Here is a 25,657-nt window from a genome sequence, read left to right on the forward strand (position 1 = left end):
ACATCATGTGACACATTATTAGATAAAAGTAGTGGTTAAAGGTGAAACTGTACCACATGGCGCCTCGTGTGTGCTGAGGCTTTGTTTCTTGCTCTTATTAGCAAAGCAAGTTCCACATAAATTTAGAAAGAAACAAAGAATAAAACAAAAAAAGAGGAAAAACTTTTTTGAATGTACATAGGGGAATACAAAGGTGAATCTGACATTGTACATAATAATGAGGACAAGCTTAATTTGTACACGGTGATTTTAATTGAGAAGAATCTGATAGAAAAGTCACTTTTATCATTCATCAGTGCAACAGTGTGGGGGAAATCAGTGTGGGACCGAATTTTGTCAACACCAGCATCTTCATTTCTATTTCCTTGTCTGGCCATCCAGCAAATCCTTTGCTTCATTTATCTTTGCTGCAAGGTAGGGAGATCCACCTGTGACACAGAAACACAGACACAACCAACCATTTGACAGTTTGCCTGGAGGCATATAAGTCTATAACAGTGGTTTACATTAGAAAAATCCCTCTATACTTGCAACTCTAAACAGACAAGCTTAATTTCATATCTCATTCTTTCTAACACTTTTTATAATAATCAAAAACACTTATTGACACTTTAATATACCTCTGTCTGGATGATTCAGGATCATCAGTTTCCTGTGAGCTTCTCTGATTTTATTCTTGTTGGCTGTAGGGCTGAGACAGAAAGGTGTTTCAAATGAACAAAAATCTCCTAAAATCAGTGTAAATACTATTGATAAAAGCAAGATACAAAATCATCAAGCAAAACACAATATTTTAGCCTACATGTCACCTTGGATGCGTAACATATATATGGCTGATTGGTGAGGGTGGGAAGAATGTCCACTTACCTGACTCCTAAAACCAGGGATGCTTCTCTCTTGTTCATCTTTGGTTCAAATCCACCTTTGTAATACCCCCCTCCAAAAGCCTAAAACAAAAAAACACAATACCAAATTGATTTTTCAGCTTATTCAAAAGCAACAACACTGACATCTGAGAGCTAATTGGGAGACCAAGAGGTACACAGCACAAATACAGATATATTTTCCATGCTGCAGCGTTTTGTGTATATTTTCTAATTTACTGTCTTGGGGAAGCTCTGGAGGGCCTGTTTCATCTGAGGCTCCATCTGCTTCATGGCCTGCATGGCATAGCGACCTGGGGGAAAAATAAGACAAGAAGCAAGGAGCAGAGTTTATCAAAGTGGTACAAAAAATATTAAAATGATAATGTCAACATGGAAACTTAATATGGTGTCACATTTTTATACCGTATCACATCCTATACTGTTGTAAGAAAAATAATGAGTGCAACCGCTCCCATTAACATTCATTTAATATAAGCCAATTGATTTTGAAATAAGGGTCAAGTTAAAAAGTTCCCTCAGACATCTAAAATAGTTTTAAAAAGTACAGATTTGAGTATGGAGCTTTAACTGTAAACAAATCATACCTTATATGACTATATAATCCCCCAAAACTCAACAGTGACACTGCGAAAGGAGCTTAGGGGAGTACGTGTCTGGTTTTTAATTTTCTTATTTGTAAAACTGTTCTACATAGGCTGGCAACAAGTAACCTGACCTACATACACCTGCTAAGGTGATTTATCAAACCACGAAAGTTTATCCTTCCCCTACACTTGAAAGCAACATGTTTTCACATGTTTATTTTGCAGGCAACTTTTTAGTAACTCACCTGCAAATCCAGCTGCAGCCAAAGCCAGTCCCACTGCCACCATGGAACTGGCCTGAAAAACATAGAGCAACACGACCTGAAAAGCTGTGTTAGGGTTTCAATGCAACTAAATAACGAAGCTGAGGCTCTTGTGAAGCCAATACAGCCTATGCGAGCTACGTTAATAGAAAATTACTGTTGTAAATCAGAGGTCGACTCCTTTGTTTACGTGTTTTCATTCACTTAGTAGCAAAGCTAACCATTAGCTTAGCCCCTAAAAAATGACGTTATCAGTCTTCTTACGCCAACTCCTGACCATGCATCGGTTTTTAGACACACATTTGAGTACATGAATAAAAACCCAAACCTACCATAGTTGTGTGTTACGTGTCGTACCTATAAAACTCTACGTTCATAACTTTTGACCTCTCATGTTTTCGTAGCACTGGCGTTCATGTGTCTGTGCCGGAAAGTGGTGAAGAACCGTCGCAAAACTCTGACACACGCTGGCCCCTCCTACCCCGTTAAAAACTGTCAAACTGACACCCGAACGCAACACACCACACCTTTTATAGTATGTGTATGACTTTTTACAAAAGAAGGAACCACTGTACCACTTAGAAACTCTACTAATGAATAATGAAGCAGTGCAATATCCTTAATGCCACATGGTTTAACATATCTTTCTAGATTTTAAAACCTTCTACTTTGGTACAATGTTGTCAGAAAATATAGGCTATTATTTACTCTCAGCTGCTAGAGTTTTAGTTGAAACATAATTTTCAATGAGTTTAACAAAGCATCCGTCTTTGTACTATTTCATTCATTCAGCAGATGGCGCTGTTTGTCTTAGGATATAACTGCTGTCAGTTCACTGTTTCCTGAATATGTCCTTTCCATATCAATTTCTGCAATAAAAAACACTGGAGCCCAATTTAACTGTTTTTATATAACTTTAAAGAAATCCTGACAACCAATTTTTTTTTTCCAATGGGCATTTTTGAGGATACCATAAGGCTGAAAACCTTGGTACTACACTACAGAAACAAAATGCCACTGTCCTTTTGACGTCTTCAAATGTGTGTAGATTTGTTTAACTGGATGACATTAAAGGTCAATACACCTGAGGGAAACAGATTGAGGATTCTCAATATAAATAAGTCAAAAAATCACAATGAAAATTTCAAGAAATCCTGTAGCCGGGCTGTGTTTTTTATTTCCACTCAACAGCAGCGACTTTAATCATCAGATTTAGCTCATCTTGAATTGTGTGGGTGTAGAAGTTTCAAGGCTTTGTGGTGCTGGATTGGGTGAACTAAGTCCTCACGTTTTCCCTTTCTCTCCCCCTTACCCACAAACAGAGGATTCTAATCTCCCCCCATGCTGATCAATAAGTCTGATAAGGACTCCATCCGGCCGGCTGGCAGTGACAAATGCTCCGCCTGACTCCCGAAGGCCAAGAGAGAGCTGCCTGTAAATGAGAAATAAAGCGAGAAATACGACGGCAAACTATAGATGGGACTGTTTGTTGTTCTGGGTTATAGCTGTGTCTGTGGTGGGCACAAATCAAGGAACCCAAAAAAAACCTTAAGGAAAAGTGCTATTACTAAAATTTAAAGCTATTCTTCATTCTGAATCACACACTCTGAAAAACAAACTGTCCTCATAGAATTTAAAAAAAAATTGTAAAGCTTTGTGAAGTGAATTTCTTCTTTCCATTCCTCTTTAAAGGACGTTTATTAGTCTTATGGTGAATCATGGTTAACATGCTCAGCACTGAGGTCAAACCCAAAAGGACACAAAAACAAACAAAACTTCTAAACTTTTGATTTGCCTCTTAACCATCACTCTTTATATGTAAATTTCAAGTAACAGCCTCCATATACACTCACCTTAAAGAGAAAGTGTGACTGATTTATAATAATTCTGCTGTTTCCATCTTTTTATCCATTTGACATTTTCCTCCTAATCTGCAGAATCACTGAGTTCCACCTCGATGAGCAGACTCTGCTAATCCTCTGCTCAGTCTAAAAAACAAAGACGCACAAAAAAGCGAGGCAAGGCTACAGCATAAGGTGCAACCTGTTATAGGTTGCAGAGTTTGTCTTATTGTTTTACAGCTGGAGGTTAGAAATAGTCATTAATTTCACCTCACATTAAAACAAAAGTGGAGAGAAACAAATAGGGGAGGTATCCAGCCCTGGGTTCTTCCTTCTGTCTGCTGATGACCCAACAAGCTACGACAAAGGAATACCATCTGATTCATTATTTATCAATGACCTGACTGCCATCTACTTTACATGAGATTATCATTTGTATTGATAGATAGAAAGCTTCGTTTTCTTCTGCCTCTTCTGCTATCTGCCACAAATCAAAGCATACTCAGTCTTCATCAAGTGTTGGGCGCATAAACCAATCTGTATGAGCGGCAAAGGAGGCATGATGCATAAACCAATCCTGGAACCCATCATAAAACAATACTGTAGCTTAATCTGATGAAAAAGAGAGCTATGTGAAAGTGCAGCTTATACATTTCTTTTAGGTGTTGTTACTTACCATCTCCTCTTAGATTTCAGATTGAACAAAGAAAATTCACAGGAACAGGAGTCTGAGAAAGAAGTCCTTATCCTGATCATTAACCAAAGGCTGCTTTGCAAAGCTTGAAAAGTTTTCCTCAACTCCCACAGGGTAAAAAGTCATCATGCAATGTTTGATGGTTTCCAAAATTTCCCTTTGATGAAAAACAGAATGCATTGTTTTTAGTTTCCTGGGGACAAGTGGCTGAGGCATCTTTCCCTCTGCAGTTCAAAAGTGATGAATCTTTCTTAATGATCTGTCTCTTACAAACCTTTAACTCAGTTTAAGTCAAACAGTATAAGCACTAAAGCATCCCTTAAGTCCCAAATCAGGAGCCCCTAAAGACCCAAAAAAGTATGGAAACAATGCAAGTACATTGTGCATTCTATCTATGGAAGTTTCAAAGCAAACTCCCTCGTGATCTTCATCAACTTTACAAAAGAATTTAAAAGAATTTAACAGTTTACATAAGTTTTGGTAAGTTTTTTTTTTAAAGAAAGTTGTTTGAAAAATGTTTGAATGTTTTGGTTTAAAAAGTTTCACTGAGATGTTTTTGGATTCAGAGAACTCGTCTTCCCCAAATGAAGCAGGAAAGTCATGCTGGGATATTCATAATGATGTTTACATCATGTCTGGCTGTGCATTCAGACTTCTGTCCCAAACACTTGGTGATTCATTTTGCATCGAGAATGAATAAATGCATTATGTTTGAATTATTTAGCAGTGACATGACCTGAGTGTCTGAGCTGACTGACTGTTTACACCGCTAATGTGGATGTTAGGTAAATACACCCGCTCATCCTGCTGTCATTTCCACGTTCTCTTGCATGCCTGTCGGGCTCTAACGAGACTCAACAACAAACACGAGGTCGACAAGATGGGGACGACGAGGATTTCCATGATTTAGGACAAACACGGATGAATTAAACATCAGAGCTGCTTCCACTCATGAATTCCTCCAATGCTGTCTCCAAACACGGACCATCAATCACTCAGAGAGAGGACACACAAGAGCCTGTCTGTTTCAAAGACTGACACAGATTCAGACAAGGAGAAAAGAAAGTGATAAAACTTGACAAGGACAGCAGCTCCGTCAAAACAGGATGTTTTCTGGAAGGGCTGAGCTGGAGACCGACATAAAGGAAGACAGGATGTGCCCGAAATAAAGGGGAAGGAGAAAAGTCACAAAAGACACAAAGACACAACAGAGGTCATCTTAAGCATCTATTTCCAGATTTTTTTTTCAAAGATTACAATCATTACAGGAGTTATTACATCCTTACTTAAAAAAGAAACAACAAAAAAATCATCCATTTGGGTATTTGTAGCATATTTTCATTACATAAGAAACAGGAAAGAATCACAAAGTTTGCGAGTTTTTAGATACAATGCATAAAAAAAGAACATCCCAGGTTTGTTTTGTTGTGTTTGCAAAGAGTCTGTTATGTGCAGCATTTCAGTTCCTTCATTTGTCATAACTGACTGAAATTAAGTCGACCAGTTTTACATAAAACAACAGATTTAACAGCAGATATAAATCTTAACAAAGAAAGCAGGATCGTTTTTGTAATCAAACTCTTAATAACTAGAATCTATAACTGGATATATCAAAATAAATCACTTTCCTTCATTTGTTAGAGCAAACAATTTGAATATTCACAATTATCGTAAAAAGAGTGATATAAAATCTGACATAAAATGTACACCACTGTTCCTTCATGATAAAATACAAAATAAATCAGCTTTAGTGGTTAAAATATGTCCTTTAATAGAAAAAGTATGCTGTGAGTGTCTTTAATCTTCTTTTCTCTGAGCTAGTGGTTCTGCTCAAAGGAAAAGAAGTGTTGCATTTCAAACGATCTGACGTCCTCGGAGCATCCATTCAGGCTTTTATTGCTTTTAGTGTCTGAAACAAAACAAGCAGCTGCGGTTTGAAAGGTTTTCTCTCTGATATTGTTTATTCAGGTGTGTAGTGTCGTCTTTCTTCTTCGAAAACAACAGAGATAGATATGATTTGTAAATTAAATTAAAACAAAATTTTGATTTATTTCTTTCTAGAGAGAAATCTCTTCATTTGAGTGTTTATGAGATTCCCGTAGCTTACAAATAAAAACGGGGACTCACTCAGCGAAAATGAAAATGTGATGACAGATGTGATTTTTTTTTTTTTCCTTTTTTTTTCTTTGTTGTTGTTTTGCTCCTGTGCCGGCTCTGTCAGTCAAACTTGATTAAACAGCAGCCGCAGAGACCTGACAAAGCAGGTGAGCCGAGTGCTGACTGTTTAACAGCCATTTTCCCCTTCAAACTTCGACTTTTATGCTTTACTGTTTTATGAGATTCAAAAGTAAGTCTGCGGAGACTCCAAGAGAATCAAGTTGAAAAAGTTATATCACACAAAAACAACCAATATTTCAAAATATCTGCTGCTTTTGTGTAGAAAAGTGTCTTATTTTTTATTACTGGGTCTAATTTTCACTGTTGGTGCCTCTGGTTGCTTTTGTACATTTTTTTTCACCAAAATATAGAAGCAGCTGTTCGTTTTCTCTCCTCTTGCCCTTTCACTCTTAACTCTCTTGGTTCACTTCACCCATACTTCAAAACATTTTCCCATGTTGGTGTAACTGTAACTAGCATGGGAATGGCTTTGTTTAGCAAACATCCACTCGCGGAAACATCTGTCTGCCTCACACATGAGTGGTAAAAGTGTGTATCTCTAAAAGCCAAAAAAGATGTTGTTTAAAGAGGTTAACATCAGCGTTTGTTTAAAAAATGAAAGTCCTTGATACCTGAAACAATTCAATCACCTAACTGTGAATGGTTTTGGGATACAATGCTAAAAAAACTCCACAGAAAGGTAGTGGATCATGTTTTTGGAGTGTATTCGTGGTGTTTTTAAGCTTTAACATGAGTGGGGCTTCTTTTAGGACACTTCTCGGCCTTGGGACAAAGCCTTCTTTCTATCAGAGTCCAGCTCCACATTCCTCTCATTCTGCCGGGCATGACCTGACCACAGCATCTGGCTCTGTGTGCATCCCAGTGTCATCCAGGATTTCTTTCTCTTTCTTTTTTTTTAAGCTTACTAGATCCCTGCAAGGACGCAGCAGTCACTCTCAGAGGCCACTGCGGCAGATTGCGTCTTTCACAGAGTCAGGAACAGAGGTTCAGGTATAAAAATGCAAAGGAGGATAAACTATCAGCTTGATCTCACGACACGATAAAAGCAACCTGTCTGAGTGAGACGCTAATTTGAGTCTTTGGTCTGTCACTTAATTATTCACATGAATCAAATCCGCTTCTTTCATCTGCCTCTGATGACAGCTCATTATCTCTGCTCCTCTTTTCTCAAAAACAACTTTTCAGCAGCCCACCATCCACTTCCCACCTCTCTACACATCTAACCACGTACAAGTCTGCTCTAGGTTTTGACAGCGTCCACTTTCAGCTCAGGAGACGTTTTCTGAAAGCAACAAGTAGTGACAGCTCTTAGTCCAAAGAAATGCTGCTTTTTAACATTGGTATCAGCTGTTGAAAGGTACAAACATCATCTAATCTGATCTTTCTCCATTTGATAATTTAATAGAATGTAAAAGTGACTTTGGATGATCGTCAAGTAACCTTTAAAACAGCTAAAAATCAATCAAGAGGTAGAAATTTGCAGTTGAAAGTCCCAAAAGAAGACTTTCACTCGTCTGTGTTTTGGGATGTGAAATATATTTTGAAACATCAGTTTCAGAGTCCGACCATCTTTTGCAGGGATGCTACACATCACATTTTCATTCTGCATCACAGCAAAAGAGGAGAAACTAATTTATTTATCCCCCACAGCAGAGCCCTTCAGGTTCCTGCAAATAGGTGCAGAAAATCTGAGAAATTGGCACCAAGAAAATAAATGAGGGGGAAAATATGAGCAGAATTATTGTTGCAAAGTAAATCAGTAAAACACACATGCCTAAAAAAAACAAGGAGCTAATTAACTTCTTTTCATTCTTATTTTCTCCATTCGGCGGCTGGAGAAAGTTCAGATTTTGCTTCCAGCAAAAGAAATGGAAGAAAATAACGTTATTTCAAACTGATAAACAGTTGTTGCAGTGGTTTTAGTCGTTTTTAAACACTCTCATTCTGATTTAAAAAGGTCACCGTCAGGGTCACGGCTGCTGCCAAAAGCGAGTGCAGGAGCAGACAAGTTCTGTTAGTGTTGCGATGGAAAAAACTCAGTAGACCAAAAAATGGGTCTGATGTTTTTAAAATGGACGGCGCTGAGGGTCAAAAGGTTTCAGCTTCTGATCAGACTTTAGCTGTGCCAGCTGAACTGGATGTGAACTCTGCCAAAACCCCTCTGAGTCTCTGGGACCTCCACGTTCATTCAGCCTCCGCCACTCTCTGATTTCCCCAAGCTTCACCTACTTCTCAAGACTTTTCTACAAGCTAAAACCAAGAATTTACTGAGTTTTTTATTGCTTTTTAACATGTTTATAGTTGGTTATTTGTTTCATTGTAGCAGCGTTTGTGAGAAACAGATTTGCTGTATGATTATAACAACAAATGTCCCTTTAAACAGATCAGAAAGTTCAAAAAGCTTGACAGAATTAACATTAAATGAGAATAATGTCCGAATACAAACATATGTATAGTAATCATGCATATATTTTCAGTTTCTTTAAGCTTATTAAGTAAAATTATCTTAATCTTACATGTTTATCTCATTTAAAGGGACACTCATAAGCTCCAGCCTTGACCTCAAGCAAAATAAGCAATAAAGAAACTTGATGAATGGATAATGGATTCATCATTCAGTAATTTGCATCCCCAAGGCAGAAATAAAACCTCACTAACCTGTTAAATAGCTTTACCATCATGGGTACATTCTTTTTAAATGACACTCTTTGTATTTCCTCTGCACCATAAAAAACCTCAAACCCATTTCTTTTCTTCTAACTTGCTTTGTCTGAACTTAAATCAGCCATTACTTTGTCCTTGGACCTCTACCAATTATCTAAAAGAATAAAAAGTGACAGATGTGGTCCCTGCCCTGGTGTCTGAAAGCACTTGTTCCCTTTTCCTGAATAAAAACCCTGGAGCAGGATGATACTTAAGAGTCTGGATATTTCTGCTTGAGCCCTTTGAGCCAGAACTGAAACTTTTGGAGACGCACTGAGCTTGTACCTGCCTGTCACTCAAAGGACAGCAGGTCTGGGTGATGCTCTGAGTCTTCAGCACTCACTCCGGACACTTTACTGCAGGGGGCGCCGTTCCCCAGCAGGATCTCCTCGCCCAGGCTGATGCGGCAGGGAGTTTTCCCCGAGCGCGGGGTGGAAGCCAGGCGAGAGTCCGGCCCAGGAGCCTTCTGCCAGACGTCACAGGGTTTAGCTCGGGGCTCCAGCAGAGGAGGATCTTTGTTGATGAGGTCTGGAACACACAGCTGGAGCTGGGTCTGATGATCCTCCACTTCTTCTTCTGTTGTTTCCACATTGTTTCCTCCTCCATCTTCATTGTTGTTGCTTTCCGTCGTCTCAGACTCTGCAACAACTTTCTCCTGCGCTTTGGTGATCACTTCTGATCCTTCTTCCTCCCTCTCCTGATGCGGCTGCTTCTCCTCTGTGATGAGCGGCGTCTTTTCAGGAGAGGGGAGGAAAGAGGAAGTGTCAACAGCGTCTGGAGAGGACACCACAGGATCGGAGGAGATCATCATGTCCTGGGTGGTTTTCAGGGCCCGGGGCAGACGCTTCTTCCCTGAAGGGGGTGGAGGGTCCAGACGAGGGAAGGCGTCAAAGGAGGAGATGTGACTGGAAGATAGAGGGAAGGGTGTAAAGGCTGAGAATTCCACATTGACACATAAACATAAGTGATCAGGCTTCAACCTTTTTGATGGACCATTAAAAAATGTATAAAACTAACAATTAGATTTAAAGAAAGGGATAAAAGTTGTAGAACTGCAACACAAATCTAAAAATCTATAAAGTGACCTTTCCTCTATACTCAATTATAAATTATAGATAAAAGGCGTGTTTACTCTGCTATTTAGCATACTCATACTATTTTACTTTTTTTCCCCATTCATTCCAAAAGAAAACAACAAACCGTGAGGTCTAAGTGCACTTTTTTACTCTGTAGCCACTGTGATTGTGATAAATGCTAGTTTCTGGATGAGGAAAATTGACGACATAAAATGTATGTTTCATGTCTTATTCATGGATTAGTAAAAATGATAATCCATAAGGTCCACAAGATTTTTCTGGGGGGAAAAGTGGTCCTTGGTCAAAAAAAAATTGAGAAACACTGCTTTAGACACTTCTTTCACAGTATGGATAGGTATTTACTCTAAATTTCAAACTCTTACTTGTTACAAAAGATCTGAGCCAGATGAAGATATGTTTAATACTTGCGAAACTCCCACTCACTAAGAACTACCAACATTTTCAGACAATTAATGCTTAAAGCCATCAGTAATATTCAACACATGCGGAGACGGTTAATTAGGTAGATAAAAAACAATAACACTTATGTCAGTATTTACAATTCACGAGTTGAATTATGTCCAATATTTAGTGATACATTGTCTTTTAATGTCATACTGTGTTGCAGAAAGAGATGATGTAGTACAAAGGAAATGCCTCTTCATGATCACAGCTTAAAGATGCTTCAGATAAGTTTGACTTAGACCTTTATGGACTTTGAGGCATGTTTCCTGTAATTACAGGGTCATTTAGTGCCGTCCCACTGTTGTATCTTAAAGTACTCTACTCTCTGATGCAGACTTAAACACTAAATTACACACTTATGTCTGGGACATCCCCTGAGTTAATTGAGAACTTGCTGCTGTGGCTTCTTCCTAAATTTCCTTTAAGTCTTGTAAATTTCACTCAGCATCGAGCACTATAAGGTTTCAGGGTTATTTACTCTTTCAGCAGGTTTACTCACTGAATTATCTACTCTTTGATGCTGTACAGGTAGAGGGATTTGTTTTTATGAATGTGTGTGTAAGTTATGTGTCATTTAATGGACATGCTTTAAAACAACTATTTACTAACTGAGAAAAAAATCTAACCAAAGAAACTTGTCAAAAACTGTTCCGTTACATGGTGTTCTGATGCACTTTCAGTTGCAACTAAGAACTATAAAGCCATAAAAAGGCGTCTATTTACTAATGCATCTTTGTGAAGTCTGCCAAATATATAAACCATAGACTAAAATACTTTTAACCCTTTATTAACCAAGCATCAAACAGGCCACCTGGACTTTTTTGTTATTTTTCCCATAAAAGAGTCAGAAATGCTGGGAGAGCTCATCTTTTTTCCTTTCAGAATCCATTTGAAATTTTTTGCTTGCCCAAATGGTTGAAGAGTTACGGTAATGAGAACACTTTGCATCAGTAGTGCCACAATATCCTGGATACCAGAGTAAAGCTTGTCTTGTCTTCTCTAAGGAGTCGTTTGAATTCCTCACTAGCCCAAATTGTTCTGCATATCAATTCATGTCACAGATGACACCACCTGTAGTAAAAGGATTAAAAAGAGTCCAAGTTTAGGCTCCAACAGAAGTAATCATCCAGCCTCCTTTACAGGTATGTGTGTGTATGTGTGTGTGTGTGTGTGTGTGTGTGTGTGTGTGGAGGAGGGGGAACCTGTCAGGTTTTCTCTCTATATTCTCCCCTGGTTATCACCCTCATGGCTTCTTGCCATGTTTACATAAACATACCAGTATCTCAGGCTGTTCTCCACAAAGGGAGAAAATTAATATGGTAAGAACATCCCGTGGTGATAAGAAGGAACTTATCTTCACTGCTGTGTGATCGTTCAGCGGAGCTGACAGGAACGTACATAAAGATGATTTAGTCCAGTGAGCAGTGCGGTGGAGTGTGTGAATGTTAAAGAGACAGTTACCACGGCGTTTATCAGGGGATTATTATGACTCTGTTTTACACTGTTCATCATCCAAATGTAGAGCAATTTACAAAGATCTACACCTATAACTGGTCATGTTGACCCTATCACTCACTTTTAAACATTTTAGTATGAAGCATCTATCAGGCAGTCCTGGTTGTGCTAAAATGCTCAGAAGTGAGTTTTAGGGTCAACGTGACTATGACATTAAAATAAATGCATTTCAACAGTGCATGAGAGAGCCCTGTGTGGAGCTGTTATTGCTACAAAACTATTTTTGTGTGTGTGTAAATGCATCCACAAATATGTGAACTGATCCACAAATGTGTGCACAAATTCAGTAGTACATGCACTAATCCAAAAATGTGAAGACTGGTTTGCAAATGGCTGAAAGTCCAAGTGTTTTTTTCTACAAGACCTGAAAATTAATACAAATCATCAGTTTTAACTGATGTGGTCCTTTCAATTGGCTGTCTGTGTGCACGTGATTTTTGCTACAGTCCTGCCGTTTGAGTGATCTGCAAATGTGCAGAGAAAATCCATCTGAAAGAGGCAGGTTATTTTGCCCTGAGCTTTGGCTCTCAGGCACAGGCTGCCAGGTAATGAGCTATTATCATAGCACCGTGCCTCAGCTGCTATGCAATCTACACCTCTTTGGCTCTTTTGGATTATTTTGCAGAGGTGGACATTTTTCATTTTTTCCCCCACAAAGATAGGAAATATTTAACCAAAACTGAAAACTCCAACTTTTACTTGCACCAGATGATGAACGGTACATCCTTGTGGCTGCACCACACTGGAAGGACTGCGAGGTGCCACAATAATTTACAACAATTTTCTTATACATTTGTGGATATTCTACACATTTGCAAATCTGTTTACATATTTTTTGACCAGTTTATGCATTTGTAGATTGACTCACACCTTTGTGGATGCATTTGGAGGGAAAGGCAGAGGGAAGCTGCTCATGTTTTATTGCTGATCCAAAAAATAAAAAAAACAGAAGTGACTCCGACTTGTATGGAGTTTAAGGTGAACAGATAAATGCATGTTGTAAAGAAGATTCATATATCTTCCCTTGGACCTATGGAAGAAAACAGCAAAAAGATGCTCCTGAATGGTCTGATTGTGAATGTATTTCACATTTCTTGCACCGCACAGAAGGGAGTTAGTCAGTTATTAATAGAAAACCTCTCAGCTCCACTTGGCAGGATCAGCCAGGTCTGCTAAAATCTTTACAGATCATCACAGGTCCTCTAAACTGAATCTTATCACAGTCCAGTGAATGGAGACAAATGGGAGCAGAGCTGCTGAAAAATGACTTTTGCTTGACTGATCTTCAGCTGAAAAGACAACAGATCAATGCTTTTGGAACAAATCCCCCAACACACACACCTATAAGCCACTTCTGTGTGTGTTTGTGTGTGTGTGTGTAGACAGGTACTTTAAAAAAGAGACATTTCTTTTCTGACTGTATAGATGAAAATGAAAAGTTCAATTTCAGTCATCTCTGGTGGGCTTTGATGTGTCATTATTAATTTAAAACCACTTTTCAAAGAAAACTCGTAAATTATTCACCTCCTCTAACCCGGGGCCTTATTAAAAGTGACAGACACTCCTTTCAGCACAGGTAATTTAATATTTCTGCCAACAATAGGGCAATGTCCTCAAGTGGTTTTATCATTAAATTGGATGCACGGCCTTGAAAAGTTTTGGATTCATTCATATTGTTGGGAAGCACTTAAAAAAAATCGTTTCACAATAGAGTAAAACTGAACTGCCAGAGTCAGTTTGTCTAATCAGACCAGAGATACTTGAAGCACCGGATGGAGAGTGAATGAGGTGGAGTTTCCCGAATACAGTTTTTGGTTCAGGATGAGGGAGGAAAAATAAGGGTGTGTTTGTGTGTGTGTGTTTACCTGTTCCCAGAAGTCTGATTCAGTTGGTCCATGCAGGTCCAAACAGCACCAGCGCTCTTGTTGACCTCTGTAACTCCAATGTCCCCAAGGTGGTTTGGCTCCTTTCTCCTTAAAAGATCATTAACCTTAAAGAAAAGACGAGGCAAGTTTACTTTTATAGCACATTTCAGCAAGGAAATTCAAAGTGCTTTACAGAGAAAACATATTAACCTGGCTGTCCCCCATCCATCTTATCTGTTAAGTCATTTTTTTTAAACTTTTATCCATTTTCTTGTTTTAACTTTTGTTGAAATGCTTTTTAACTATGTTTTGACCCTTGCGTGTCTTGAATGTCGCCATGAAATACAATGTATTATAATAATAATGATAATTATTATTATTACTATTAAAAGAAAAAAAAAAATTAAATTAAAAAGATTAAACTAAAAAAAAAGATAAAGATACAATTAAAAAAAATGAAAAAAATTAAATGAAAGATTTTAAAACAGATTTTAAGAAAAAAGTTGCAGTGCAGAATTGTGCAGAAAAAAAAAGTTATTCTAAAGAATGATTAAAATGCTCTATTAAAAGGCAGCTGTAAAAAGATGAGTCTTCAACCTGGATCTAAAGGAGCTCAGAGTTTCAGCAGACCTGATATTTTCTGGCAGTTTGTTCCAGATATTTGGAGCATAGAAGCTGAATGCTGCCTCTCCATGTTTGGCTCTGACTCCAGGGACTGAAAGCAGACCTGATCCAGATGACCTAAGTGGTCTTGATGGTTCATATGGGATCAAAAGATCATTAATTCAATATAGTTTGGCCCTAATCCAACCAAAAGGAGTATTTAAAAGTCTATCCTCTGACAAACAGGAAGCCAGTATGAATACCTCAGAGTTTACATTAGTCTTTTAATCCTTGACATGTTCTCTAAGTGAAAGTAGGCCAGTTTTGTAACTGTCTTAATGTGTCTGTTACAATTCAGGTATGAGTCCATGATCACACCCAGGTTCTGGCATGGTCAGTGGTTCTGGAGCTGCTCCCTGACTTTAAATCTCTCTGATCTTACTCCAAAAACAACAACCTCAGTTTTCTCGTTGTTGAGCTGGAAGAAATTTAGGCTCATCCACTCCTTGATATACTCAATACATTTACCCAGAGCCTAATAAAAACGAAAGACAGAGAGAGAAATTAAAAGAATTAAAGTAAAGAGGAAATGAGAAATTTAGATAGAGGGAACAGGAGAAAGAGAGGGATAAATATTCAGTGTAAGACAGGATAAAGACACAGTAGGAAGCAGAACAGAGGAGACAGAAACAGGGTAAAGAGTATTTCTAAGTCGACTCCGCTGAAGCAAGAAAAAAGGGAGAGAAAATCCTCCTGTAATTCAAACATCCCGAGCTACAGTGATACATAACATGAGGATAGGCTGAATTAATCTCTATGCTGTGCTCACCTTTGCGCCCACAGCTTTGCCCAGATTAATGGCATTTTTAAGCCTCTGTTGGCCTCCTGAGGATGGGGAGTCCACCGAGCTTGACCCCAGGTTTGGATTACCAGATGCTGGGGGGCGTCTGGCTGAGACCTGGCCCGGCCTGGAGGTCTGAGGACTTTGCTGCTGGGCGACTGAGTTCTCAAACATACTTTGATCAACTGAGGAAGAGAGGAGAAATAGAGAAAGGTAGAGGTGTGAATACACAGCAGGATTTAGAAGAAGATGTGAATATGGTCTTAACAGAGTTGAGGCAAAGCTGCAGATATGACACACATGGGACGTGTTTTCTTTAGAAAGGAGCTGCACAAATTCAGTTTCTGAGAAAAAAATACCACATCGGATCTTTATGGAAATTTTTAACAAAATGGCATTATCAAATACTGTGTGAATAATATCATGCAACCCAACTTTCATTGAGTTTCTTCTAAGGTGTACACCAGATAATTCATTTTTTATCTTCAGCTTGTATTTTTGATTTTTTTTCCTTGCCCAGATCACCATGTGGATGACTAAGCAGTGCCAAAGTTTCAACAGATTTGGTCTGAATACAGAAAAAGGGTTGTGAATTTCAGATTCTGAAAATGAATGTTTTTTGTGAAACACTTCTTATGTAAAACCCTATTTTGAGTCTCTCTGCAGCTTTACACAAAATAAACCAAAGTTGCATCACTGTGGTAAAATTCAAATGTGTTTCATGAGAATGCAGACAACATATGAGGACCAGATGGCAGTGCATTTACATTATATATATGTAGTGGCCACATAATAACACAGAACACAAGGCTTTTAGCACATGCACAGTCAAAGCAAAGCAAAGCAGAAATGACTAAAATGCAGGCTCAGGAAAATTGAAAGACGAGCTGAAGTCGTTCCAATCCACTTAAGACATAAGATCTTACCTCTTGGAGAGAAATGTTTCTCGGAAAGCATTTAATGAGACATAAAAGTATCACATATCAGGTCATTTTACCTCTTAAGAAGCAAAATTATTGAGCTGTTTCTGCTAACTCATAAAAAATGCTTCTACAAGAGGACAAGTCAACGGAGGTAATGGCGGAGAGTTGGGTCAGGGGCTGCATAAACATGTCCAAAAGGTACAGTGCCTCAGACAGATAGATGGAAAAAGAATCACCATTTAGAGCCAGATGGAGCGCCAAAATCGGCTAACCTTGACTTCACTTTGCACACACAAGTATTTCACTCATTGACCCGACAGAGAGATCCACAACGGCATATTAACCAGAGGGAGGAGGGAAATGTGATCCAGGATTATCAATCAAGATGTTACAGAGGGAGAGAGCTGAGAAGAATGGAAAGAAGTCAAGACAAGTATTCCTCAAATGTTGAAAGTGCCATTTCTGTTTGAAGACCTGACACATATAGTTAGTGAAATATCGTTGAGTTAGTGAGCGCTCTATCTAAGCTCAGTACTGTAAATCATCACAGATCAGTGCAGGTCGAAACATGTTGATATCTACAGGTATGCTAAGGAAGGCACCATGCTGGCTCTACCGGTTCACAAGGTGAGTGTAGTTTTTCTAAGCAATATGAGTGTATCGTTTTTAAATCATTGCAGTGAGATAATGATTCGTTGGAGTCCTGCTGTTGGGATTCCAGTCTACCCAGCGCAACCCAATCACTATGAATCATCCCATTTGTTTTACTGTGACACAAAGGATGCTTAACCTGTTTATGCCCATTTTTTTTCAGCATTGTGAGGCATATAATTTTATCAGTTGAGTCTCTCTGAATCATGTTATGTATTTATCTATTTTTTCCTTTTTGTACTTAGTTTTGAGGAAAAGAGCATTTTCATGTCTGGCACCAATTGTTGCCAAGAGTCACACAGCTTGTTACTAGGTCAAATGTCACATAACATTAATAATACAAAAAAAGATAAATAAATGAACAAATAAATAAATAAATAAATAAATAAATAAATAAATAAATAAATAAAAATAAAAATAATAATAATAATAATAATAATAATAATAATAATATACGTAAATAAAAAAAAACAATATAGTCATAATATATAAAAAGAAAGAGGTGGTTGGGGTGTGTGCGTAAAAAAAGCGTAAAACTGTATTAAGATACCAATCGATATTATCACCTCAGGGAGGGGATTGGGTGGGTGGTGGCGTAGGTGTGGGCATTGGCTATGGTAAGTACTTGTTTGTGCACCCCCAACTGCAAATCAACACTGTTTAACCTCAGTAAAAGACAAGTTAATGTTAGCTAACAGAGACAGATTGCTTAGCAGCTAGCAAGAAAATGATGCATAGTAACATATCAAAATCCTAGACACTGGCCTTGAATACATGTGAATTTATTTAATCTTATTGAAATTATTCCGAGAGGACTAAAATGAGCCATTGTTCCTCATTCTACAATTTGAAACATGTAAATTATGAGCAATCCTGCAAGCAGTGTTTTCCTTTAGTTAGCGACAAGCTATGTGCCCACTGGCAACAGAAATAAGCCCATAAACAAAAAAGGATTTATCCCACGTACAAAAGGGTATGGTAATTCTAGGGTAGGATAATTCTAGAGACTTGAATGATTAAAAAATCTTAAATGTGTTTTGGGGGAAAATTATTCAAATTTACAAAATTGGTTCTTTCCAGGACGATTTGCATCCGCCATGTCTTTTGCCAGAAGGAGCAGGAAGGAAGCAGATGATGATATGTGACAGGAACCACTTGGAAACTATTTCTTATGAACCAAAATCTCTGTCTAAGTTGTCTACTAGCATTTAAGTGGAAAAAAGTTGTATTAGTAACGTTGAGATCTTTTATTATGCGTGGTAAATGACAGTGATACACTTCAGCAACAACTGTTGTTGGTGTCTCTATCCAGTGTTCCCTTTCAAGGTTATTCAGAGCGTACAGACTGTATATCAAGGTCACCAAGCCATCTCAGAATCAATAGTGACATATCACACGGGCGATTTAGCATCCCTATTGATCCCAGCAGAGAACAAGGCCACATGGTCTCAGCGCTCATTCAACTCTTAATAGCGATGTAATGAATGGACTTTGTAATGTAGGAAATCCCACAGGAGGACTTTATGAAGGACACTAGAAAGACAAGATGTTTGTGTAACTTGCTCAACACACATGTTGACCAGGAAAAGTGTATGTATAATTCAGGAGATTTAAAGTTTCTCCAGACGTGTCTTCTTGAAAGCCACGCTGCTGAAAAGGTGAAACCTGCTGTTTGGAATCACGCCCAGGTGTCTCAGCCTGGCTCATTTACCCCCCAAATGTGATTTATTATCTGTATTTATGACCATTTTCTCTGCTGTACTGTCCCCCAGCCAGCTCTAAAACTCGGCGCTCTCAGGGCTCCCGTATACTCTAAATGAATGTAAATTTAGTGATGTCTCAAAGGCTGTAAAATGAAGTGGTGCATTCAAATGCAGATAGTCCAACAGTGAGCGGAGGTCGGTTTGTCCCTGGTGAAGTGAGTTACAGTGGCTGCAGTGACGTAGTAGATTTAGTGTTTGGGGAATCTGGGACAAAGGACAACATTAGTAATATGAAAGTAAAGCTATTTAGGAGGAAGATGATTGGACAGGAGCTTGAACGTGCTATTTTAATCCTAAAAAAAACATCCATAACCCAAAGTTCAAAGACTTAATTCCTTGGTTTCTTTTCACAGGATGCTCCTTCACTGGTATTTGAAACTTAAAGCTTTACAGATTTTCTTCTTCCCATACTCACATTTCCCAACAGCATCTGAACCTCACAAGTGAGATTTTCATTGAAGTGAACAGTTAATCTTTGTCACCCAATTAGTGGAGTTGTGACGGTCCTCTTTGCTGCAGCCCTGCTGATGAAACAGGTGGAAGTTTTTTCAACAAATCTTGCCTAGTGAGGCATTAAAATGAAGGAATTAATTGTTGAATCACTCCTCACTGCAGCTTCAGCAGAGGAAACGTATCAATGGAGACTTCTGGATCTCACAGTTTCAGTGATATTCCAGATATACTCTCAGTTTCAAACTCAAAAATCAAAATCAAAATCAATTATATCCATATCAAACCAAATGAAATATTATTCAAACAACTAAAACACACAAAACAAGAGTTTTTCCACAGGTGAAAAACAGCAAATTACAAAACAGTCTCTGTAATTTAGTAAATTAAAAAGTGATGAAAGCTAAAAAGCTTCATTATGGTTTCCTCATTGCTACAACTTTTATCTTGAGTGGTTTTTATTTTGCGAAGAATTCAAACAATAACTAACTCACTGCTGTAAAAACTTGTCCAGGTAAAATCTGGGACACTGTGCTCAGGGTTTTAGACAACTTTTTAGACAAAAACCTGTCTGAAACACTTTGAAAAAAAACAGGTTTTGGTGATAAAAGCTTCCCTCTATGGTTTCAAAGTGGATTTTATGAATGGTTATTAGATGTTTTATGCTATTCTTGGCAAGTAAAGGCCACAGTGAAAATAAAACCATGTTCTCGTGTCTGTGAGTTCAGCATTAAAACGGGTCATAACTCAGAGAAAGGTGGCGTACTGAGTCCTCTATTCTCCTCCATGAGCTGTGAGTCACTTCTGAATCAGATTTGACCATCAGGAGCCAAACAGCGGTACGATCCTGTTGTTTTCAGCTTCCCAGCATGCATCTGTCTACATCTATAGCTGACTCAGAGGCTTGTGTGTTGAATCAGGATTTGTTGTGGAATAAAAAGGGTTTGTCATGGTATTTTTTCTCAGTTCAGAGTCCAACTAAAGTCTATCTGCTTGCACAGGCTGAGGTCTCATGTGGGCTGTCAGCTGGACATTCAAGCATTGCCATCTGACGTTTTCATTCATTTTTCAAGTCCAATTTCTGTTTCTAACAGAATTTTTGAATCAGCTGACAGATTTTTTCCATAAGTGAGGATTATTTTTTGGAAAGTTGGTTTTATCAATACGACTGACATAAGCCCTGTTTCCACCAAGCAGTCCAGTTTAGATCAGTACAGTTTGGTATAGGTTGGCTCGGTTAAGCCTGGTCCTGTTTGCGTTTCCACAGCCAACCGTGCCCACTCGTAGTAGGCAGCGTGTGAGCCAGATGCTGATAGGTGCATCAGTTAAATAATAACATGACACCATAGCAGCATGAAAGACTGATTTATGATTGATGCCTCTGCAGGGTCTGTTTCGTGCGGACGAATGATGTCATTTTCGCACCTACACCCCTCATGCAGTCCCTTTCAAGCAGAAAACTTTCACACTGCGCGCACATGAACATTTCTAACCTGCCAGATTGAGACGTGTGGACAAGATGCTGGAAGAACGAGATCTCCTAGTGGTTGAAGTGCCAAAATAAAGGCATCTGTACGACCCTTCACATGGGGAACTCTGAGATAACCAAATAGTAAATGATTCATGGCGTAAAACTTCAGCTACTCTCAGCAGAGAAGAGAAATCAGTTAAAAGAACCAGTAAAAATCTCTGGGACAGATATGACATGTTGTAGACAAAGGCAAACGTCTTCGACCCTCATTGTGTCTCACTTTCATGCGTCATGGATGCATAATACAGCCTTGACACAGTGTACCCCGCTAATAAATCCAACAAAGAAGAAAAACACCACACAGTGAAGAAAGAACAATAATGGAAGACATCCAGCAAATAGTCTTCACTGTTGCATGGTAAGAGACGATTCTTTTGACCAATCAACGGATTGCAGTGTTATAGCTCCACCTCCCAGGATCGGATCGGTTTAGTCTGGCATCCCAATGGAAGGGTCCCAAAAAGTGGGATGGCTCGTCTCTGTTATTTGGGGATCTGTCCTGGGATTAGTCAGTGGAAACACCATACAATGTGTGCCGTGCAGAGACAAACCAAACTGAACTGCTTGGTGGAAACACGTTATAGTTTACACCCAGATGTCATGCTCAGCATCTCAAGCCTTTGTTAAGTTTAAGGCTTCTTCATTGTTGTGTTTTCAGAGACAAAGCTAGCAGCAAAACAGTAGAAGTTTTTTTTTTTTTTATTGACAATTCAGATTTGACTGCATCAAACCAGCCTTACACTCACCTTAATCTGTGCCAATAGAGTGAAATTAAAATCTATGGCTCCTTCATCTTGTGAGACCTCCTGAAGCCTTGTTGTTTATCTTTGGAGGTCTGTGAAACTGACAGATTATTGTACAAGTTGTGTCTCTCTTTTAATTACAAACAGGCCTGAAGGACTGCATCTGTTTTAATTATCCTTCATTAACACTAAAATGAGGAATTCTGCCTCTGCCTTCCTCCAGGAGCTTTGTTGGATTAAACAGAATCACTCAAACAGGAGTCAGATTGGGAACAGATTGAGACACAGAAGGTTCATGCAGTCATAAAAACAGAATTAGTAAAGTATTTTCAGAGTGTCATTTTTTAGTAACATGCAATCTTTAACCTCCACACCCTGCAGAACAAGAAGGAGGGAGAAAGGGGGAACAGACAGAGGAGGAAACAAAGTGGTCTGAAAGTCAGAGGCAGAGATCTCACTCCCACTCATGTTCCAGTCAGAATGAAGCAACTGAAACCCTAACGCAATCTCCTGCAATGGAGTTTTAAAAAGTCCACCCTGGATGAGAATGTCATGCTAATTCAACATTTTAATGAAAATATAGTCTTTAAATTTTTGTTTGAACAAGTCTGGTCCCAAAGCAGACAATGACGGAGCAGAAAGTGGTAAGAAATGGAAGCATGAGTCAGCGCTAAGAGAAAGCATGTCTGGGTCAGATGATACAGCTATTTTTGACGCAACAACTTTCAAATATGGCTGCTTTAGGGAGAAAAATAAGCAAATTTATATTTTTCTAATGCAGAAAGCAAAAATCAGCTGATAGCAATTTTACAGGAAGAGGAGAGGTATTTTTCTCTGAGACAGACAGGAGAGCAGAGCCTCAGCTGACCTTTGGAAGAGAGAAGACAAAAAAACATCAACAACCCTGCAATATCTCATGAGACAGACATTTATTTTTCAGGTGATAAACTGGTTTTATGCTCAGCTTTTCCACTGTTAATATGAGGTAAAATCTCTGTGTACTTTATACACTCAAAAGAATTGTAATCAAAAGTTGTTTTTCCCTATTTTCAGTAGAAAATGTCTTTTTGAACATAACATGAGCCACATTTACCAGACTGGTCCAGAAAAATGTCTTGTTTCAAGTTATTTAAAGACAAAAATGAGGTCTGAATTGCTTGTAACAAGCTAAAAATTTGCCAATGGAACAAGAGAAATGTTATTTGTGTTAAGACATTACTCTAGTTTTGGGAAATTTTTTTCTTGTTCCATCGCCCTTTTTTTTTTTTTTACTTGTTGCAAGCAATTTACAACTCATTTTGGTCCTTTAACAACTTGAAACAAGACATTTTCTGGACTGATTAGTTGAATGTGGCTCACATTGAGTGTAGTAAGACAATTTTTACTTAAAATTAGACCTAAACACATGCTTAGATTTAAGTTTTTTTGCAGTTTATCAGTGGTTTTGTATCTTTCTCAAGTGTGTTTAAAACACCCTGCGGATGTTTCATTTGAATATTCCTGATGCTGATCAGCAGTCCATCTCCCCACACCTTTGTCTCATCACATCTTCCCTGCAAAGATGTTCCTCCTCAAGGTCATTCTCCAGACTTCCTCTGTCCTAATGAAGAATAATGATCAATCATGATTTAATTATAATTATAGATCCAATCATAGATGGTCAAATCGACTCTCAGCTCTCTCAGTGAGCCCGTCTCTTTCAGGCAGACGGTGAGGAAGTAATTAGCCCGGCTCGGCTCGGCTTTGGCTTCACCGCTCCAAGTGCCAAACTTTGAGCTTTGTTCTAAGCTGAGGGTAACCCACTTCTGTCTCACACTCACGGCTCAACACAACCTTTTCTTTCCTTCACTATAACATCCAGTGTAGACTGTTGTTGCTTTGTTTTGAACAATGTTGACAGGACAATATTCAGCTTTCAAAGCTCTGTCAAAACTAATACAAGATTCTGGGTGTAAGAAAGTTTCTCAAGACATTTCTGAATAAAATATTCATCTCTGTGGATGATTCTCAATAAAATAAGCAGATTGGGGAAAATAGTCCTGCCATACTAAAGTCTAAAGGCTTTAAACATCAGTCTGCTAATGGGGATTGTGTGAAATGAAGAGAAGCTAGAAAAAAGAAAACACAGTGAGTAATCTGACCTTGACCTTAGATTGATTTCAGATTAAAGAACAAATCCTCCACTTAAGATTGGACTCAACTTGGATACCAACGACTGAGTCAGTCAGCAGAGTCTAAAGAGTCAACAGTTCTGTGGAAACAAAACAGTTTCACAAACATCTGACAAGGACCGTCAAGAGCTCTTGGAAAAAGTTTAACTTTTTCCAACTAGCAGGAGTAATACAAAGGAGTAGAAAAAAGGTAAGCTTCTTGGTTTTGTGTCGTTTGGACTTTTTCTGTTGTGTTTGAAGGACTGTTATTTATTCACTTTGCCTCTTGGAAACTTATTGGTGAAATAAGGGGCTGTGTCCATCAACCAAACACAGCTCAGCAGTTTCAGTGCTCAGCACCCCACAGAAGAAAATCATCCCGAAATGATTTCCATCAAATGTTAGGTAGTTTTTGAACACGTCATTGAATGAAAGCAAAGATAAATGTATTAAAAAAAATAATAATAATAACTTCTAGTCACAACTACACATGGGTACCTTTCACATTTGAAACGATACGGCACTGACGCCCGGTACCTGGCGATCGGTACCGGTACTCAACAGTACCAATTTTTGGTACTTTTTTTGTGTTTTTGTGTGAAAAAAATATCAATTTGTTTAATAATATATAATTTTTTTTATTTAAAATAATTATTCTTCAATATATAATCTTGCAGTGCTGTGTTCATGTCCAGTATGGAAAATCACCTAATCTTCCATTCTCTCACAGTCACAAGGATGCATTTAGGTACCTGAACATGGTACCTTTTGTTTCTACATAAATCGGTACCCAGTACTTTAGACAGAATTTGGCCGGTACCTATAAAAGAACCTAATTTGGTACCCATCCCTAGTCACAACCATGAGAAGTGAAAGTGCTTTGGGAAAACTTTCAGAAGTAACTTTGAGTGCAGTCCTGAGAAGTGCTTTGTCACTGTGAGTGGATACAACCCCTAATACCTAAAAGTCTTTTAATAGGAAACAATTTAACAGAAATGGGATCTAAGTAAAAAGTAGAAACACTAACAAATTCCACTGCTATGGACACTCGCCCAGTTCCACAAAAATAAAAAAAGTTTTATCTGATTTTGTTTATTTGCTAAGTAACACAGTCACGTCTGCTGTTTGGTCTCCCATTCATAATAACTGGATTTTGTGCACATTACTTTTCCCTCTCGACAGCAGCTCATCTTTTTTCCTCCTCTCTCTTTAAATGTTAAATGAATTGAATCCTGCATGCTGAACAGGAAAGCAGACAGTAATGCTATTGAGGGCAAATCTGCATCAGAGCCAGACATGCGACAATCCGTAAAGGACGAGTGACCTGGAATGCTCGCACTTGAGGACACAAAACACACTAATCTTCAGGCAGACAGTCATTACCGCTGATGTATTAAATTAGAGATACATTAACATATGCACGTTTGTCTCGACGTGTGAGGGAAACTATCAGAGTGAGCAGAGCCAATCATGCCCGAGGTTTGCAAGCGGAGAAGAAAACTGCTCACACACACTCACACACACAGACACACACACAGATGAGAGGTAGAGACGCTCATCAATTCTTTACCTGCTTCATTAGAACATGAATGATTAAAGTGTGGGGCTCTGGTGGGGGTCTGTCTCAGACTGATGAGGGACCGACGCAGGGAAGGATTAATGGAGAAAGTTCTTGATTTTTTTCTTCAACACTTCAAAACTTTCACATCATCATCTCTCTGCCTCTCCTTTAGCCATATATTTCTCAGAATGTGGGCCCTTCCTGGATTTCACTTCCAGTTTGGGCATATAGACACAGCAGCACTATCATCAGAGTGTGTCGGCAAGTATTTTGGTTTCACTTTTGTGCAACGGGGGAGCTGGAGAGTGTTTTTCACCTCAGAGGACGTTGGGAGTATTTTTAATGGCTGTTTTAATCAAGTTATTGAGAC

The 25,657-nt window shown here is 38.6% G+C and overlaps 2 protein-coding genes across 3 annotated transcripts in view; both read right to left on the reverse strand.

The window, feature by feature from the left end:
• Positions 1–231: 231 nt before the first annotated feature.
• dnajc19 (DnaJ (Hsp40) homolog, subfamily C, member 19) lies at positions 232–2,195 on the reverse strand. The gene is made up of 6 exons (XM_074668686.1): positions 2,067–2,195; positions 1,717–1,768; positions 1,104–1,177; positions 868–947; positions 621–691; positions 232–428 (listed from the first exon to the last, which is right to left on the reverse strand). The coding sequence occupies exons 1-6, from the start codon at positions 2,067–2,069 to the stop codon at positions 358–360; spliced, it is 351 nt and encodes a 116-aa protein (XP_074524787.1). The 5' UTR covers positions 2,070–2,195; the 3' UTR covers positions 232–357.
• A 6,562-nt stretch (positions 2,196–8,757) lies between these two features.
• LOC141789633 (carboxyl-terminal PDZ ligand of neuronal nitric oxide synthase protein-like) overlaps positions 8,758–25,657 on the reverse strand; it is a 263,989-nt gene continuing 247,089 nt past the window's right edge. For both annotated transcript variants that reach the window (XM_074669155.1, XM_074669154.1), the window contains exons 11-13: positions 15,504–15,700; positions 14,072–14,196; positions 8,758–10,055 (exon numbers count right to left, since the gene is read on the reverse strand). In XM_074669155.1, the coding sequence (XP_074525256.1) occupies positions 9,443–10,055; positions 14,072–14,196; positions 15,504–15,700 (935 nt within the window). In that variant the 3' untranslated portion in view covers positions 8,758–9,442. The remainder of the gene's footprint in view (positions 10,056–14,071; positions 14,197–15,503; positions 15,701–25,657) is intronic.

Source organism: Halichoeres trimaculatus, unplaced genomic scaffold (assembly GCF_033239565.1).
Source record: "Halichoeres trimaculatus isolate MK-OKI-2021-1 unplaced genomic scaffold, fHalTri1.1 fHalTri1_scaffold_4, whole genome shotgun sequence".
NCBI lineage: Eukaryota > Metazoa > Chordata > Actinopteri > Labriformes > Labridae > Halichoeres > Halichoeres trimaculatus.